This window comes from Aulonocara sp. 'chitande type north' Nkhata Bay, linkage group LG7, assembly GCF_057382095.1.
Source record: "Aulonocara sp. 'chitande type north' Nkhata Bay isolate Kocher_YH1m ecotype deep benthic linkage group LG7, A_spYH_male_GT1.1, whole genome shotgun sequence".
NCBI lineage: Eukaryota > Metazoa > Chordata > Actinopteri > Cichliformes > Cichlidae > Aulonocara > Aulonocara sp. 'chitande type north' Nkhata Bay.
This window is the reverse complement of record NC_141350.1, coordinates 4,140,000-4,156,697: the sequence shown is the minus strand read 5'-3', so window position 1 is coordinate 4,156,697 and position 16,698 is coordinate 4,140,000. Positions and strand designations below refer to the sequence as shown.

The 16,698-nt window shown below is 37.9% G+C and overlaps 1 protein-coding gene across 3 annotated transcripts; it reads right to left on the bottom strand.

Moving 5' to 3' along the window:
* Positions 1-184: 184 nt before the first annotated feature.
* LOC147324328 (thromboxane-A synthase-like) lies at positions 185-12,773 on the bottom strand. 3 transcript variants are annotated; one of them, XM_086298055.1, is made up of 15 exons: positions 12,597-12,773; positions 6,956-6,991; positions 6,733-6,878; positions 6,366-6,459; positions 6,153-6,205; positions 5,895-5,991; positions 5,660-5,776; positions 4,919-5,007; positions 4,687-4,835; positions 4,344-4,474; positions 3,902-4,252; positions 3,729-3,817; positions 2,763-2,900; positions 1,759-1,921; positions 185-1,285 (listed from the first exon to the last, which is right to left on the bottom strand). In XM_086298055.1, exons 3-15 carry the CDS (start codon positions 6,825-6,827, stop codon positions 1,181-1,183), a joined length of 1,671 nt encoding a protein of 556 aa, XP_086154181.1. In that variant the 5' UTR covers positions 6,828-6,878; positions 6,956-6,991; positions 12,597-12,773; the 3' UTR covers positions 185-1,180. The 3 variants fall into 3 exon arrangements, with proteins under 3 accessions (XP_086154181.1, XP_086154180.1, XP_086154182.1); XM_086298054.1 differs by lacking the exon at positions 12,597-12,773 and adding an exon at positions 7,123-7,235; XM_086298056.1 differs by lacking the exon at positions 12,597-12,773 and adding an exon at positions 7,123-7,193 and having other exon boundaries at positions 6,733-6,851.
* Positions 12,774-16,698: the final 3,925 nt, after the last annotated feature.

Here is a 16,698-nt window from a genome sequence, read left to right as displayed (position 1 = left end):
GGGTAAAGGTAATGAGTTAAAGAGCTGCTATTGCACAAACTTTTAGGGGTCCATAGTTCAGCTTTGCTTTTCTTTAGTCAACTGTCTGAACCTGTATTGCAGTTTTTAACCCTGATGTAACTCATGTAATGTTACGCTAGCCAAAGAAAATTACTTCTTGAAGAAAGAAGATGCGAGAACAATATGCAACGCAGGAGCTTTATTTGATGACAAGAAAAAACGTCTATCAAAAGTGACATAAAGTGACACAAAAAGACTAAACTGAAGATGCCAAAATATTCATAAAATTATTTTCTTTTTTGCAGCTATAAAGCGGGAGGCTTAACTTGTCTTTGCCATTCCTGGCTGTTTGACAGCCTTTTTACACAAGTAGAGCCTCAAAACACCTTGGAAAACCTGCCACAGTTTTTCATCAAAGTTAAATTTTCTCAGTTGATTCTTCCTCTTCATGCAATACCAGGTTGAGACATCACCAGTATTGATTTTGTCATGCTGTAGAGAAAATTTGGATCAGATGTTTTGTCTCTAAAGAGTCATGAAGGTTGTCTAAATGGTACAAGATAGATGTTTTTACACCTATTTTTACTGATAGACAGATTTTTATTTCAATACAGAAAATTTCACATGAATATAAAAACTGCAAATTTTTCTAAATGTGTTCTTTTCATTATTTGCACAATTCTGTTTACAACCAGCACTGAAAATCTCAGCATTGGGAATGATATAAATGCTGCATGTTGCAATTCCTTTCATTGTCTGTAGAGAGTGCTCGCGCCCAATGTGTGTAGACACTGTGTACCAATCCACCTGAAAGAATTTAGAATGTGCCAGATTAAATCAACTTTGCTGTCAAAAAAGATTTAGTATTTTATGATTTGCAAAAAGTAGTGATTTCATCCACTTTATTTGTACGTGCTTTAATAAAGAATAATATCAGATATATTGTCATGTTTCATTTCTCTCATTCTCAAACAGTTGTAATCACAAAATTACAATTTATATGTGCCTGAGAAACATTTGCATTAATTATCAGTCAATCCCTTATTATATTTAAGTCTAAATATTTCAGTGTTGCATTTTTTCAAACATCTACCAAGTCCTGACTATAAATGAAACAAGTGCCACTGAACTGATGGACATACAGTAAGAGATTGTTATGTTTCAGTATGGTGTAAATGATTTAATCAGCTGATGACAGATGAGCTCCTTGTTCTCTTCTTGTGATTTTCACAAAAACACCATTTTTGGGTCCAAGAGTGCTGGATGACTTCAACTCAAGAGGGACCTGAAGATAAAAAGAGAACATCTTCCATATATTTGTGTAAAAATATCTTAAAAATGGAAGCATCTGACAAATGTGTATCTAACCAGTAGTCATAGGATTACGTGGCTATTTGCAGCTTATGGCAGTTTCAAATGTCCAATAAACTCCAGCATAGTCATTATTTGCAGCTGATAATACTGACAGTCCAAAATTGTATATGACAGTAAAGCAAAAAACAATTAAAGGACATGTGAGAGTAGTTTTTGGTCATGCTTCCACTAAAACCTAAATTTAAAGATAGGTTTTCTTACCGGTGGTTACCTTACGGCATAATATACAAATATATTGATGTTTTCAGTTTTTTCAGTGTAATTCACAGTAAACAGTGGTTGTAGAATTACATGCTTGTAGTTATAAATTCAACAGTCTTACAGTTATCCAGTGTAGGAATTACTTTAATGAAAATGTATGGGTTTTCTCTTATTGCATCCTACCTTAGTATCAGAACAGGCTTTTATGCTGAAGTTGTGGAACAGATGCATTAAAGCCATTTTGATTTCAAGCTGGGCGAGTCTCATTCCCACACAGTTACGAGGGCCAGCTCCAAATGGTAGGTATACGAATGGATGTCGAGCGGCCTTGGCCTCTGGTGTAAACCTGGAAAACAACAGCAAGTTTTTTTTTTAAAGAAGAATGAAAAGCATTGGAAAATAAAGGAAATCCCATGCATGCTTCAGTCCCAGTTCCAAAAATCTTTTACAGTGTGTAAAGAAAACAGAATGCATTGATTTACAAACAACAAATCCAGATGCTGAACTGGCCTGTCTGCAGTCTGCACCTTTTACCAACTGAAAACATTTAGCACATCATGAAAGTGCAAAGTGCAAAAAAGAAGTCCTAAGACTGTTGAGCATCGAGGGTCTTATACAGTATCAGACAAGAATGAGACAACATTCTTCTCCCAAAGGTCCAGCAGCTGGTCTCCTCAGACTGTTGTTAAGAAGAGGGCATACTACTAACTGGTAAATATCGCAGTGTCACAACTTCAAAGCTGCCAACAAAAACAACAAGAGCAAATGTTGTTTCATGAAATAATAAAATGTCTCAGTTTAAATGTTTTCAGTCTTGTCCTATTGTGATTGAAATATATGTTTATAAGATTTGTAAACGCATTGTTTTAATTTACATTTTACACTGTGTCCCAACATTTGAATTGAGGTTGTATTTGTGGGTTGCACGTGTTATAATGTCACTACACAAAAGTGTTTACCACACCTTAACAATTGTATTTGTACCACTGTACAGAAAAATATTCCATGTGTATGTTGTTAATATACAGCTGTTATTCGTGTTAATAAGTCAACATTTGAATGGCTGTGACTCACTTCAAAGTTAACTTCAATTGGTGCTATTTTTAAATGTGAATTTTCGGCACCCAGTCATTATTTCAGTAAACACAAGTCAGTCTTTTTACTCGTTTCAGACAGAACTGAAGCACCTCTCAGGAATGAACTTCTCAGGCTCGGGCCAGTGTTCTGGGTCATAATGGAGGAAGCCTGCAGGGATATCCAGTATTGCTCCTTTAGGAAGTTGCTGACCATTCACCACACAGTCATGTTCTATTTCTCGTGCAAACCTTAGTGGGACAAAATATGACAAAAAAGATTGTTTTACAGAATCCAAATACTGTTTTCTTTATTCCACACAGTTATAATTGGACTCAGCATATTCATAAGAGCTGTAACTGTCAGCATGAAGTGTTTCCCCACCACTCTATTGACTTTAGCTGTCATTTATAGTTGCGGTCATGTCCTCCTCTCTGTTTCTCTGTACTTGTGTCCATTTAAGGAAGATGAGTTTAAGTGTACTGATAGTTACTGAACATATTTTAATGCATCTGCAACCAAATATGAACAGAACCTGAGCCTTAACGTCCCAAAGTCAGAAAACATCTGTATTATTGAAATGCACTAATGTTGGATCTTGCAACCGCGTCAGTAATTATAATAATGATGATGATAATAATAATAATAATAATAATAATAATAATAATGACGATAGAGTTTTTACCGATGATAGGATTATGGCTATACCCCATGAAAAGCTACAAACAAACAACTTTTATTTGTCACACACACAATCATAAAGAGTACAACATGTAGTGAAATGCTTGCATTGGAGCTTCGGACAGGCTGCAAACGTAGCTGCGCCATTCGAGGGCTTTGGGGTTTTTTGTTTTAGCATGGGGAGTCTAGCCAGGACCCTTAATGAATAATGGGTGGAAATTGAACTTGCAACTCCTGCTCCAAAAGTGTGTAGTTTTACTACTACACTATCTAGCTGAGACAAACAGTTGATGAATGTTTCAAAAAAAAGCCAAAACTGAAAATCTTCCAAAGTCACAGCATACTACTCCAGGCCCCACTGTGGCCAACCTTCATATCCAATTGACATCCTTCTTTACCTGAATCCAGGAGGGTAGAGGCGTAATGCTTCACATATAACCATGTCCAAATACTTCAGCTCCTGCACATTTGTGTAATCAGGTGAGTCCTACAAAGCAAACAGCATGACAATCAATGACTGTCCACAACTGCATGAATCAAAATAGATCAGAACCAACTGTAAAACACTCACATGTCTAGTGTAGAAATCATCCACCTCTTTCTGTACTCTGAGTTGACATTCAGGGTGGAGGGCCAAGAGGTAGCAGGTGAACGCCAGAGTGTTGCTACTGGTTTCATAGCCTGCCAGGAGGAAGACGAAAGCCTGACCAACAATCTCATCCTCAGTCATCATCTTTTTCTGTGGACGCCTGACAGACTGCTCCTGCTGGCTCCTGTTTTCTTGAACTGTGCCTGAAGACTGGGTCTGCTGGTTCCTGACATCAGTCTCATGAGCATCGTTTGATGTGTCAAAGTGCTCCAATGACACACACTCTTCAGTGGCTCGAGCATCTAATATCAGCTGAAGGAAGTCTCTACGCCTCTACGTGTAAAAGAAATAAATAAAAATGAAAGGAAAAGGACTCTTTCAAAGCAATGCACAGATTTGGGAATGTTGAAAATCTGAGATTCACCTGCTCAGGAGGCTGCTCCTCTCTCTGTTTGATGATTTTGTGAATGCTGTTAATGAAGAAATTATTCATCTTGTCTTGTCTTTTGCTGGGTATGAACCTCGACAGAGGAGCCATGATGGAGGGAAAAGCAACTAAAGACAGAAACACACAAATCAGCAGAGAACTGCATACACAGGTATATCAACAAAAATGCTTCATACTCAATACATAGAATTATTTATCATGCTTAACTATAACTTTAAGGAATTCCCCACATTACTTTTTATTTTCTTTGCCCTCATCTTGTTTTATTATTGTCCCATTTACATATCTCATTTTCATTAATTTTATAATAATGACTCACAGAAAAGTAACAAAATAGGCCTGAAGAAATTATTGGTGAAGGCAATCTGAGCGTGTTGGACAAACGGGTCATCTGGGTTGTTCTGCGAGTCCACCTGAGTTGCAAATGCCACACTGGCAATAACATCCATGGTAAAGTAGCCAAAGTATCTGAAAGATGGCATGCTATCAGAAAAATATGAACAATGACAGAAAAAAAACACAAAAAAATATTATTTTAATTTTTGCTTTACCTATGGATGTCAAAGGCCTCTCCTGACTCAGCGTGGACATTCAGATTCTTCATCAGGGCATCAGTGGCTGTTTTGATGAGCGGAACCATCTACACTCAAGTGGAGAGATAAGGACAGATGTAAACCAGCTCTATATACTCCAGTGAATCATCATAGGTCCATAAACATAGAAAATGGGGGAAAGGTAGCTCCATAAACACAACAGCACAGACACTTAAACTACACATATTGCAAAAGATGCAGACATGCAGTAACCAACTGCAAAAGTGAACGCTGGATGTTTAAAGGTTTATGAGTTCCTTCTGGTCACAAAGAAAAATATTTAACTTGCTGACCAGTTGAAATGAAGACATAAAGAAGGTACAAAGTTAATATTAAATGTATTTAAATTTACACTTAAATGATACAAATTATGTATTAATAAAAGTTACAAAGAAACACCAGCAAGAACTGGATGTTTAGCTCTTTTACCAGAAACTTTGAGGTTTTTACTTCCTCATTTCAAACATTGTGTAAGCTAAAGATGGGGGCGATGTAAAAATAAATAACAAACACATAAATTATTAAATTTGTAAACTGACTTAAACAGGAGAGAAAAAAATGGCACTGAGTTTTGGATACACACAAGATTCAAATCATTCTAATAAAAGTCCTCAGCTTAATTAAAGGAATCTTGTTGATCTTCTAGTTCATATCTTATCTTATCTGTCTTGGATATATGAGGAATCTTTATTTTCTCACTTCTTTCATCTTGGCAGCACTGAAAGATGGGGTCAGGACGCTCCGCACTCGTTTCCAGCGTTCATTCTTTAACTGGAGCAAGCAATCGGATATAGGCTTTTTGGCAAACACAAATCTCTGCCCAGAGAAATAAGAGAGCACAGGCACAAAATGTGTAATAACTGCTCAGTTATTTGTGTGAGAATCAGAAATAAACTCGCATCATGCATCTACATGCTCTATATAATGTTCTCACCCTTCTATTAGGGAAGCTGCTGAAGTCCTTCACCAGCACTTGTCTGAGCATATCAGGGTCTGCTACCACTACCACTGGTCTGCGGCCCAAATAATACCTGAAATATGCAGCGTATACTTTAGTGACCAACCAAGTGTAAAGTGTCATCTCGTTTCACTCTGTAGATTAATCAATAAACTCAAAAAACTGTAGATCGTTTATAGAAGAAAAATATTCACAATTTCAGTAGTTGTTGTTGTAGGATGTGCTTTTACTTACCCACATACTTTACCATATGTTTTGATAAGATCATTCAGAGGTTTGAAAAAACCCTGAAAAGAAGAATTAAAAAAATACAGTCGATGTAACAGTCAGCTGACAATCTTTTAACAATGACACAAATATGAGAACAAGGACACCATCCCTGTTTGATGCAAAATCAAGCAGACATTGAAGGTAACTCTGGTCTTCCTTTGTTACACTGTATCTTACCTGCTGAAACATGAATAAGTTGCCAAAGAAAGGCACTGGCTTTGGATGTTTGATGCCACATCGTGAGAGGACTGAGAAGGGACGGACTGAATACCTACAGGCAAAAGTGTTGAAATGTGTTGTTTGTAGGTTGAATGAAAAGAATTTGTGTCAAATGCAGTAAAGAACAGAGCTCACCTTTACCTGGATTCTGTCTAGAGTTATTGTTGCATTCGTTTGCACTGTCTGCTCTATAAAATGTCAATGTATGTGCTTTATGGCACTGTTTGCCATAAACTGTTTGCCTTATGACACAAAAATATAAGTGACCTCATTTCTACTGAACAATGAACATCACAAATAAGCCACCTAACATTTATTTACTCACCAGTAGAGGAGACCAAGAAAAATGAGGAAGAGTGTCACAGATATCTTGCTGGCCTCAGTGTTGAATACATTTAGAAAGTCACCTGCAGCCTGCATGTTGGAAAATCTTCTCTCACTTTTCTACCATGAACAGGACAAAAAAGGCTCCTGGAGATTAAAACAGCACAAAATAATTAATTATACTAAAATTATTGTCGAATATCTTTGTCATGGCTTTCACTTACGGTATTTTAAACACCAAAGCTGTGTAGTAACTCCTTCTGCAAGGGAAACAAACATATGACAGTGATCATACATATTGTCAGGCTGCTTTGTCTCTAACAGATTAGCCGTACGGTTTCTCCCAAGACTTGTTAATTTTTGAAGCTTTGTTTTAGCCTTGAGAACTCACCTTAAGAGGAGTTCCTAATGTATCCACCACTGTTTTGTGTGCACAAATGTTAAACCACGGGTAAAATACTAACTACATGCATTGCCTCACCACATCCATAAATGAGACAGAAACCACTCCCACTTGTGTAGAAATGTGGCAGTGAGTCCAGGGTTCAGTTTTTGTTTTCACTGCATTTGTCTGAATTTGTAATGCAGCTTTTAACCCTGATGTAACTCATGTTATGCTACGCTAGCCAATAGAAATTGATGTCTCTACAACACTGGATTTTTTGTGATCACAAGATATATTGTTTTTCACAAAGTTCTACTGCTCCTATAGAGAGACTGCAGAATAAATTTATATCATGTCAAAACATTTGTAATGTTGTAGTAACTGAAGAATCCCACGGTAACAAGTCACTGAATCTCCAAAAGTTGCTTCTGTTCATCTGGACGTAGCGTGTTGTGGGAGAAACGTTTCGTCACTCATCCAGGTGACTTCTTCAGTCTCAGCTGACTGCAGGTTTCCCCAAATCTTATAAACAGTACATTTGCATAATGACTGAAACCAGCCCACTGAGGGAACAATGGGCTGGGAGGTCAGTTCCTTAATCCTAATTATGAACACAATTTTTGGAGATTTACTTTCCTGGATGATTGAGAATGCATCAAGAAGTCACTGAATACTTTTTTTGTAACTTTTTTTTGTATTTTTTTTTTAAAGCATTCTTTCAAATCCAATCTGCTTCCAATGGAAAGCACAGGTCAGTAACCTTGCACATAATTTCAGGCATGGTGTAACATCGTTTTCAGCACAACTATAGCTGTAAGTTAAAACAACGCTGCCGCATTAACAGGAACAAACAATGAAAGCTAAAGAACCAAAACAAGCACAGCAAACACGATGTCCTTAAACTAAATATGAAACACAGTGACACAGAGGCATGATGGGAGACTGCATTTAGCCATGTAGTCATTCACAACACTCCATAATAGCATTTTTTTTATAACTATAAGGGAGATGTTGTGTTTATTGTTCCTGGATGGGTTTTTTTTTATACTAAACTTACATGTCAACATGCCAAAAGTCAAATTGAGCCATCACTATTTACAATTTTGTTGCATTGTAGAAAGAACTGGAACCAATTGGATGTCTTGTCTCTGAACAGTTAACGCATCTTTCTGTTTTTCTTTTTTTAATTTTTTATGCTAATTTGAATAGATATAAGATAACTGGTGTCATAACATGATATTGCATTTAAATATTGTATAAGTACTTCTGTTACCCATGCTTTACTTCACGTTTAGCTATTTCGTTATTTCCGCAATTTGGTGACACTCAGCAAAGCCTCGGCATCAGGAAATAGAAAGGCTGTATGTTGCAATTTCTCACACTGCCTGTAGAGAGCGCTCTTATACAACGCTATCCACATCATCTGTCACAGCTGACAATACAGTCTTCTTCACATCAGAGCTTAAGCAGAAAAAAATCCCTTTAATAAAACCATCAATCAAAATTACAGTTTTCCTCAAAATAAACCTCCTTAACAGCTTCAAGTTGTGACTGAAATCTTTCAATATCCATTCAACAAGAGTTTTTTATTGTTTCTCTAGATTTCAAACACAAGACTCATCTATTCCTGTCTGCAGGAAAAAATAAACAGCTTTTGAGAGGCATATAATAATAAATTCTAATTTATGAATATAAAACATAAAACAGGCAAGACATCAGAATTTAGTTACACATTGTATTGGGCCGAATTTTGTAAAAAAAAAAACTTGATAAAACAATGCAATTCCAATTATTTGATTTATTTAAGAGAAACAGCTCCATTCACATTGAGGTGAGAGGAAAATGTGTTTTTAATGACAGACAGTGAAAATAGAAATGTGATACTAATGTGTTGATTGGCTCATGAGTAACAGAAAAAGTAACAGATCATTAGGGCGAGCTGGCCATCTGAATTCTGATGACATAGTGTCCTTATTATGCAGATTCAATGACAATTACTTATCCAATTCCTTTGAGGTTTTAAACAAAGCTGACTCTACAAGTTCAAAGTGTTTTTGCGTGTGAGTGTACGCGTGCATGACATGCAGTAATAATCAATTTCAGCATAAAGCATCATGTCACAAACTACAGGATGTGCAGAGGACTGATAGATCTGTGTGCTGGATTTTGCAAGTCAGCTTTTAAACTATCAAATGAATCCATACCACAGTTTCTTTCAAAGGCTCCAACTCCACAAGATCTAGAAAAATCTGGTCTGGCCTAAGAGTGTAACAAGTAAAAGCACACTATTTATCTTTGGCCTAAATGACCGAAGCTTTTAGAGAGCTGCAGAGAAAAGGTCAAAGAGATTGTTCAAGGCAAAGTTATAGCACACAAGAGGATGACATCTGGAGTCAGAGGACGCGTTCTTTTCAGCGTTCATTCTCACGAGGCAGATTTGCACAATATTTCTGGTCTGATAAACATGCATCATCCTTACTGCAGGATGCAGCCAGGCAGGAATAACAATGGAGTTGGAGCGGCACTAAGCTATTAATGGAGAGACTAGCTCAGGAAGAAATGAGGAGTTGGTTGGGTACCGCCTGCTCTGAGCACCGCCAGAGGGCACTGGGAGGCTGAAATGAGACATGATGAAGACTCCCTCTTCTCCCCCCTCTCCTGCTAGTCTACTACCACTCAGACTGCCTAAAGCCACACAGCGTCAAAGTTTGGTATGTGGCTGAATGCAGCATAAAAGAAATACCGCAGAGATGATGGTGCATATAGACATATAGTCTTACGTACAGGCAAGTATATGGTCTTTTGTTATTCTCATTAAGGTCTGACTTACTTGTTAAACACTCATCATGCATGTAGCAGTGTTTACTACTTCCCCTTTCTCTGAGTTCCTTGACAATGTGCAATTTTCTACCCACAGACCCTTTTAAAACACTTAAAATCTTTACATACTCCATCAGGGTGCAGCCTGAAGGGCAACCTGCAGGAGGGTTTCCATCATATAGTGAATCATAGCCTGCTGTTATATCATTCAGTTCTTCTGTTGCGGGTTTTTGTGTTTGATAAAACGCACAAGATTTTAAAAAATGGGTCAAACTCAAACAGAAATGTATTTCATTTGCAATTCAGACTATGCATGTCAAAGTTTCTCCCATACAAGACAGCCAAATAATCACTGAAGTCCAAATATGTCAGAGTCGCTCAAAATATGAGAAAATATATGTTCACCCAAGCACTTGAGTTAATTTAATAAAATCTTTATGTCCATGCTGATATGGAACATCATGAGAGTTCATATTTTTAATTTAGGATAAAGCGAGTAGCCCCACAGCTATTTGTGTTTTTTTACCATAATCACATGGTCGTTCATATTCATAAATATTGACTGATTGCAGACTGCTTGAATCAAGCCCACAAGTGCATCTATTTTAAGGTGCAGGATCCCTGAGGGTAAAACAGAGAAGGAAAACAGGTTTTACAATGTTCGAACCCTTCAGATCTTTATCAAATAACTGTGATGGCTTAGCATTTTTCAGCCATTGAAATCATTAAATTCAATAGTTAACCCTGCGTTACCGTTGCCTTATCTAAATCCTCAGTTGAAAGACAAACGTGCGCCACCAAAAGGGGAAGAAAACATATCAGGCACAAAGGAAACGACGCATGCAGCTTTGGCAGGTTATTCCAAGAGGGCAGACCTTGGCATAGTAACAGCCTGAATGCTGGCAGAGTAGTCTCTGTGAAGTGTCATGTCTGATGCTTAATGAGTCCAGGTAAAGTGTTTGCTGTGAGACAGGGGCAAGGGAACTAATGAAATCCCTTCCACCCTGCTTTCAGAAGCAATTACTTCAAAATAAACGCTAACCACCAGACGACATGTCAAATAATGTCTAACAGCTCAAAGCAGGAATATAACGTTGCCTTAAAAATTAACTGAGATTCCCTGAATCCGTATTCAAAGGGGAACCCCCAAACTTTCCAGAGACGTTCCAGCAGTGCGAGGCAGGAGGCATCAAATTGGCTCTGTATGTTTAGATGAACCTCTTGTCTGCAAACTGAGGTTAATTAATGAAGTCATTTAAAATAAAAAGGGAAAGGGACGGGACAATCCAAAGACATCTTTAGTTTTATTTTTTTCCTAATGCGTTCTTTAGCAGGTCGCATTTGATGGAGACAAAAACATCCAATTACTGTGTAAATAAAGTCAGCTGTTGTGGCTCTCCCTTTTATGCCTGATTTGTCTTTGTGTTTGGGCCTTTATGTTCCTTTGTCCAGGCTCCCCTTCCAGTCAGTGCCTGCCAGGCTTCCTGGTCTTAACCGCTTACACGGTAGCTGCATCCTGGCTTATTTACATTACATTACATCCAATTTGAATGAGGCCTGCTGAGAGACGAAACACACAAAAATAGGCTGGATACAGTGAGTGTGTCGTAAAGCAGAGCACAGAATACTCGCAGCATCTTTGGTCTAGCTACCATAGCCGCATGTTTTTGTTGGGTCATCAAGAACTGTTATTTGTATAAATGCATATATGTGAAAAACAGTCTGAGAGCTTTGGGTTTTGCAGTCTGCATTGTGTGCAAGCTGGAAACAAGACAGACATCACAATCAGAAGAAAATAACCCTGTGACTGTGAAAAATGGGTCAGATAAGAGCTTGAATGGACTGTGATACCAAACATAAGAATATACATGTAAATAGAAAACTCACAGATCCAGCAATCTGCATTTTTACAATACCAAGAGATTAAATAACTATGGTATTTTAAATGTTCAAGTTGTCTATCACTGCAATCCAATGTAATGCATTTGTAGCTCTTTATTTTAGGGCCTGCAGCTGTATTTGGTTTAATCTCTGTGCACTAAGAAGCAGAAGCATCAAGGAAAAAACACAAAACTCTCTAAAAACACACATCAGACTAGCCAGACTGTCCAATGGCAGGAAGTATGAATATTGAATAGTGCTGGATAGTAAACGAATTCCAACATTTCTCTGCTGGATGTGGAAGTGGGAATCAGTTTTCCATGTGGATAATGGAAACAAGCTGTACACGGTGGTCAAAACAATCACACAGGCCACATTTATTTTCAGTTTCACTACAATGTGCGGTATTCGAAAATATGCCATCATTCAAGAGTTTGAGAAATAATTATTATTTTGTTATTTATTATTACAATTTAACAATATATTTGTTATTTATTATTATTATATTAGCTCTTTGTGTCATTCTAGGTAGAGAAAAAATGCCTACACATCCAACTGAAACATCCAGACATGGGTCACAACTGAGCAAGTGAAAGTCTAACAGACACTTACAAAAGCACTGAGACGCCCCTCACTCGTTTGAGTGTTTCATTGGACATTGGCTCCTTTCCCCCAGATTTGCTTGTTTGTTTTTTTGTTAAGTCATTTGACACTGACAGCATGCTGACATACACAACAAGGAATTAGTTTAAACTGTACCTCTATGCAGTATAGCTCACCTGGCTGAGGAGCAATCCGTCCATAAAAGACTTCTGCAGGGATCTGGGTTTGAGTCTGGAATCTCCTGCACATTGTTCTCTCCTTACTTTCCTGTACTGTCCTATCTAATAAACACCAAAAGCAAATCTTAAAATAAATAAAACTAAAAGGAATTAAATCCATGCAAACAAACAAACAAACACAAAAATGAAACAGTTGGACAGGCAGAAAATGGTGTCTTTGGTAATGTGATTCATACAGAGCTATGGGCTAAAAACTAACAGCATAGCTTGCTTATCATGGTTTGCAGCATTTCCTTAAAAATTTGAGGAAATGGGACAAGTTTAGAAAAAAGAAGAAGCGGCATGCCTAAAAACACCATCTACAGCTGATACACAGTATCAAAAAGCCATGTCCTTAATAAGACCTGACGCAAGACGCATGTGACTCTTCAGCCGATCCATGTATTTGCTCAGGTTCATTAGAAATATTCTCAGTCAAAGGGTGGCCAGCGAGAAGTCATTCCTAAGGAAGGGAAACAGGAATAAAAGGCAAATTACAAAAGACCTGGACTGCAGGACAGAGGTACCAACAGTCTATAGCATTCTGCAAAACACAGTGGACTGCATTTCAGATCTTAATCCACTGTGCAATACCATCTGGAAATTGCTGGACTGGCAATGGCTTCATTCTTCAGCATGACAATGATCCCAAATACCCTGCCAGTGCAGTTAAAGCATACCTGGATAGAAAAACACACAATGGAACAATACCAGTCATGAACTGGCTCCCCATAGGCTGAGCTTCACATTAGTGAAGCCATATGAGACAGAGCATGGAACAAAAGGCAGAAAACATCCAAAGAAGAAAACATCCCTAACCCTAACCCTAACCCCCTAACCCTAACCCCTACCCTACAAAAGGCAGAAAACATCAAGAAGCCTGGAGAACTTCTTGAAGCCTGAAGTTCTCCAGGCTTCAAGAAGCCTGGAGAACTATTCCTGAAGCCTGCTTAAAGAAATTCCAAGCTAGCTTGACTAAGAGAGTTCAAGCTGTGTGAAAGAATAAATGTGGTCATACCAAATATTTTAGATTTGCCTTATATAATGTATTCTTATTAATGTTTCATTAAATTACAGCTTTTTTTTCTACATTGTCAGACGATATGGACGACATCACGACTATGAAATATGATTTTGGAATTATGTGGAAACATAAGTATCCACTGTGTGCTTTGATAAAAGTTTGCACAGTACCTGAAATTGTTTGTGTTAACAGGATAACAACATCAAAAGCTAATTGGTGGATTTTTTTTTTACCTTCACTTTGTTTTGCTATGGCAGTGTTTATATGCAGAAAGTCCAGTGATTGTAGTAGTCTCCATTATGGCACGGCCCACTCATCCAAGTGAAGAGAAACAACATACTTTAAACAATAAAAGCCAATAAATCTACACTACGTTTATAATTCAGGAGAATATTGGAATTAAACGCAGTATCAATTTTTGAAAACCTACAAGGGGGGAAAAGAAACTTTCAAAGCAAAGGATGCCTTCAGACTTAATAAAAATAAATTATGAAGCATTAAAATACATAAGGTGAAGATAATGAAGATAATATTTTGCTTTGATCCATGTTTTGCTTAAGGCTTAATGCTGTCGGAGGCTCGGTTTATCTGATGATAAAATATAAAAGAAAAATGCTTTGACCTCACCAGCCAGTCCCAATTATAGAAAAAAATGAGGATCCAGCAAACCCAGCGTGTCTCTCTGCTCTCCTGACAATTATACCAACAGCTAAACTGTTAATTAGTCTAAGCAATCACTAAAGGTGTGTGTGTGTGTGTGTGTGTGTGTGTGTGTGTGTGTGTGTGTGTGTGTGTGTGTGTGTGTGTGTGTGTGTGTGTGTATAAAAGCCAGAGCACTGGTGTGTTTGGAGCTTGTGGTGCAGGGATTGATTGTATTTTTGTTTGGCAAAAAAAACAGACAAAGCTGGTCACCATGTTCACTAGCTAGCCACCCTCAGGTCATCAAAGCAACAGAAAGCAATCAAGATAGTGATCTGAATGACAAAAACGCCAAGTTACCTATCAGGTTTAAAGTACAAAAAGCATCACATCTGCCTATCAGGCCATATGCCATACAGATGGGAAGGGAAACAAAAGCACAGAGGAGCAAAGTTGCTCTGGGGAAAATAAAATAAAACAAAAATGGGGAAAATGGCTAAACGAGGTTACGTGAATCTCATTTATGTAAAGCTATTCATGAAAAGTCACTGCTACACACGTACACCCACATTAACCTAGACAGTGTCTTCATGAAGGCATGCATAGTGAATTGTTCCAAATATTTTTATTAGCATATCAGAGCTGAGTTTTTACAGACGCCTAATGGAAAACAGGAGACACTGACACTGAACTGACACTAGCTGAGGAATACACACACACACAGTCTGGTCACACAGACTCACACTACGTACTCAACTAGGACTGAGTCTGCCAGTGGACTTTAGTGGGGGAGTCTACGTTTGTTCGTTGTTCTACAAGACCTTGGATTTCATTCTGAACACAGGCCATAATCCTGTAATAATATCATAAAAATTAACATTTCAATTATGGTGTTAAGAGATGCAGCTGATGGCTGCTGTGTACATCGGTAATGAGCCTTTCTTCTCAACCCCACAGTCATGTATATACACTAAGCTAAAGGGGAGGAATGATATGAATAATGACTAAGCTGAAAAAGAGAGTAAGTTCCATTCTGTTTAAGACAGTGTAATCGCTCTGTAAAAGCCAGAAATCAGAATTAAATAAAACATGTAATAATTAAAATGTAATATGGTGCTGATGGTAATGATAGAAAGCACTGCAGAAACTACTGCTAACATTGTTTTTTGACTGGCTGATGCATAAATAGTAAAGTAGTGTTTTTAAAGCTCGTTGCTGTGCTACAGAACTGATGTTAAACTATGGTAAAACCATATTGTGCATAATTTAAATAGTATCTATAAAATCGTTCTTTTCTGGGAAAGGCTTATCATCATTTGGTAACTGTGAAAGTTCATGTGGGTGTAGACTTAATTTTTCAATATCTTTATAATGTTCGCCCATTTGTGATGACGTGAGAAAAGTCTTAAACAAATTTTCATATTTTCTTCCTACTGAATAGAAATCAAATTTTTTTTTATGATGCTCTTATAAGAAGAAGGTGTACTTTATTGGTCCCCGTGGGGAAAATCCCTCTCTGCATTTAACCCATTCACTCAGTGAAGCAGTGGGCAGCCATTGGGCGCCTGGGGAGCAGTGTGTAGGGACGGTACCTTGCTCAGGGGTACCTCAGGGTAGCTGTTCAGGGGAATCGAACCCCCGACCTTCCGATCATGGGGCCACCACTCTACCTACTGAGCTATCCCTGCCCCTAGTGGATTTACAACTGAAATGAAGGGCTTCAACACAGCAATATGCTGCCATTGTTTTTGTGTACTTTTCAATAACAGGATGGCTGCAGATAAAAAAAACAGGATGTAAACTATAAACAAGGAAAGAAAGTACAGATAATAAAATGACTTAACGATCACCAATGCACTGAGGAAAAACAACAACAAACACATTGACAAAAAGGAGATTAAGAGTCATGTTTCCAATATTACGCTGAACTGTAATTGCATTTGATTGCATGAGTGAAAATAATGTGTTTTATCCTGTATTCATTGAGCATGAGGATGTGTAGCTCAGATTTTTGTGGATTCTTTGGGGAAAGGAAAGCTTATCTAACAAGGTGTGGAGCACAATGCCCGTTGACATTCAAAACATCAGTCACTGCTGAATAACCTGACATTGTTTGTAGGACCATTTAAGACATCAGAACTAAAAAGACCATGGGTTTCCCAGAAGTCCCTCCTTTTTCTTGAGAAGTCCTTCTGTGAGTATTTGTGAAAAACAGTGAAGCCAGAGCCTTTTCTGTTTATGCAGCCAGTGTACCAGGGGTGATGGTTGCTTTGCCCTATTGAGATAAGATCTGTCTAGGTTTATGCTGCCGGTGTGAATAATGCATTTGAAATGATGAACCCTCCCTGACCAAGAGATGGACAGAAATAACACTGACGTCAGACCTGAGCCTCGTGG

Excerpts from the sequence above, each read along its gene's own strand:
- LOC147324328 (XM_086298055.1), bottom strand. The coding sequence starts at position 6,827 with ATGCAGGCTGCAGGTGACTTTCTAAATGTATTCAACACTGAGGCCAGC. Across the intron at positions 6,460-6,732 it reads TTTCTTGGTCTCCTCTACTG|GTATTCAGTCCGTCCCTTCT; the intron begins GTGAGTAAATAA and ends TTTTGCCTGTAG. Across the intron at positions 2,901-3,728 it reads CTCTACCCTCCTGGATTCAG|GTTTGCACGAGAAATAGAAC; the intron begins GTAAAGAAGGAT and ends TGTCCCACTAAG.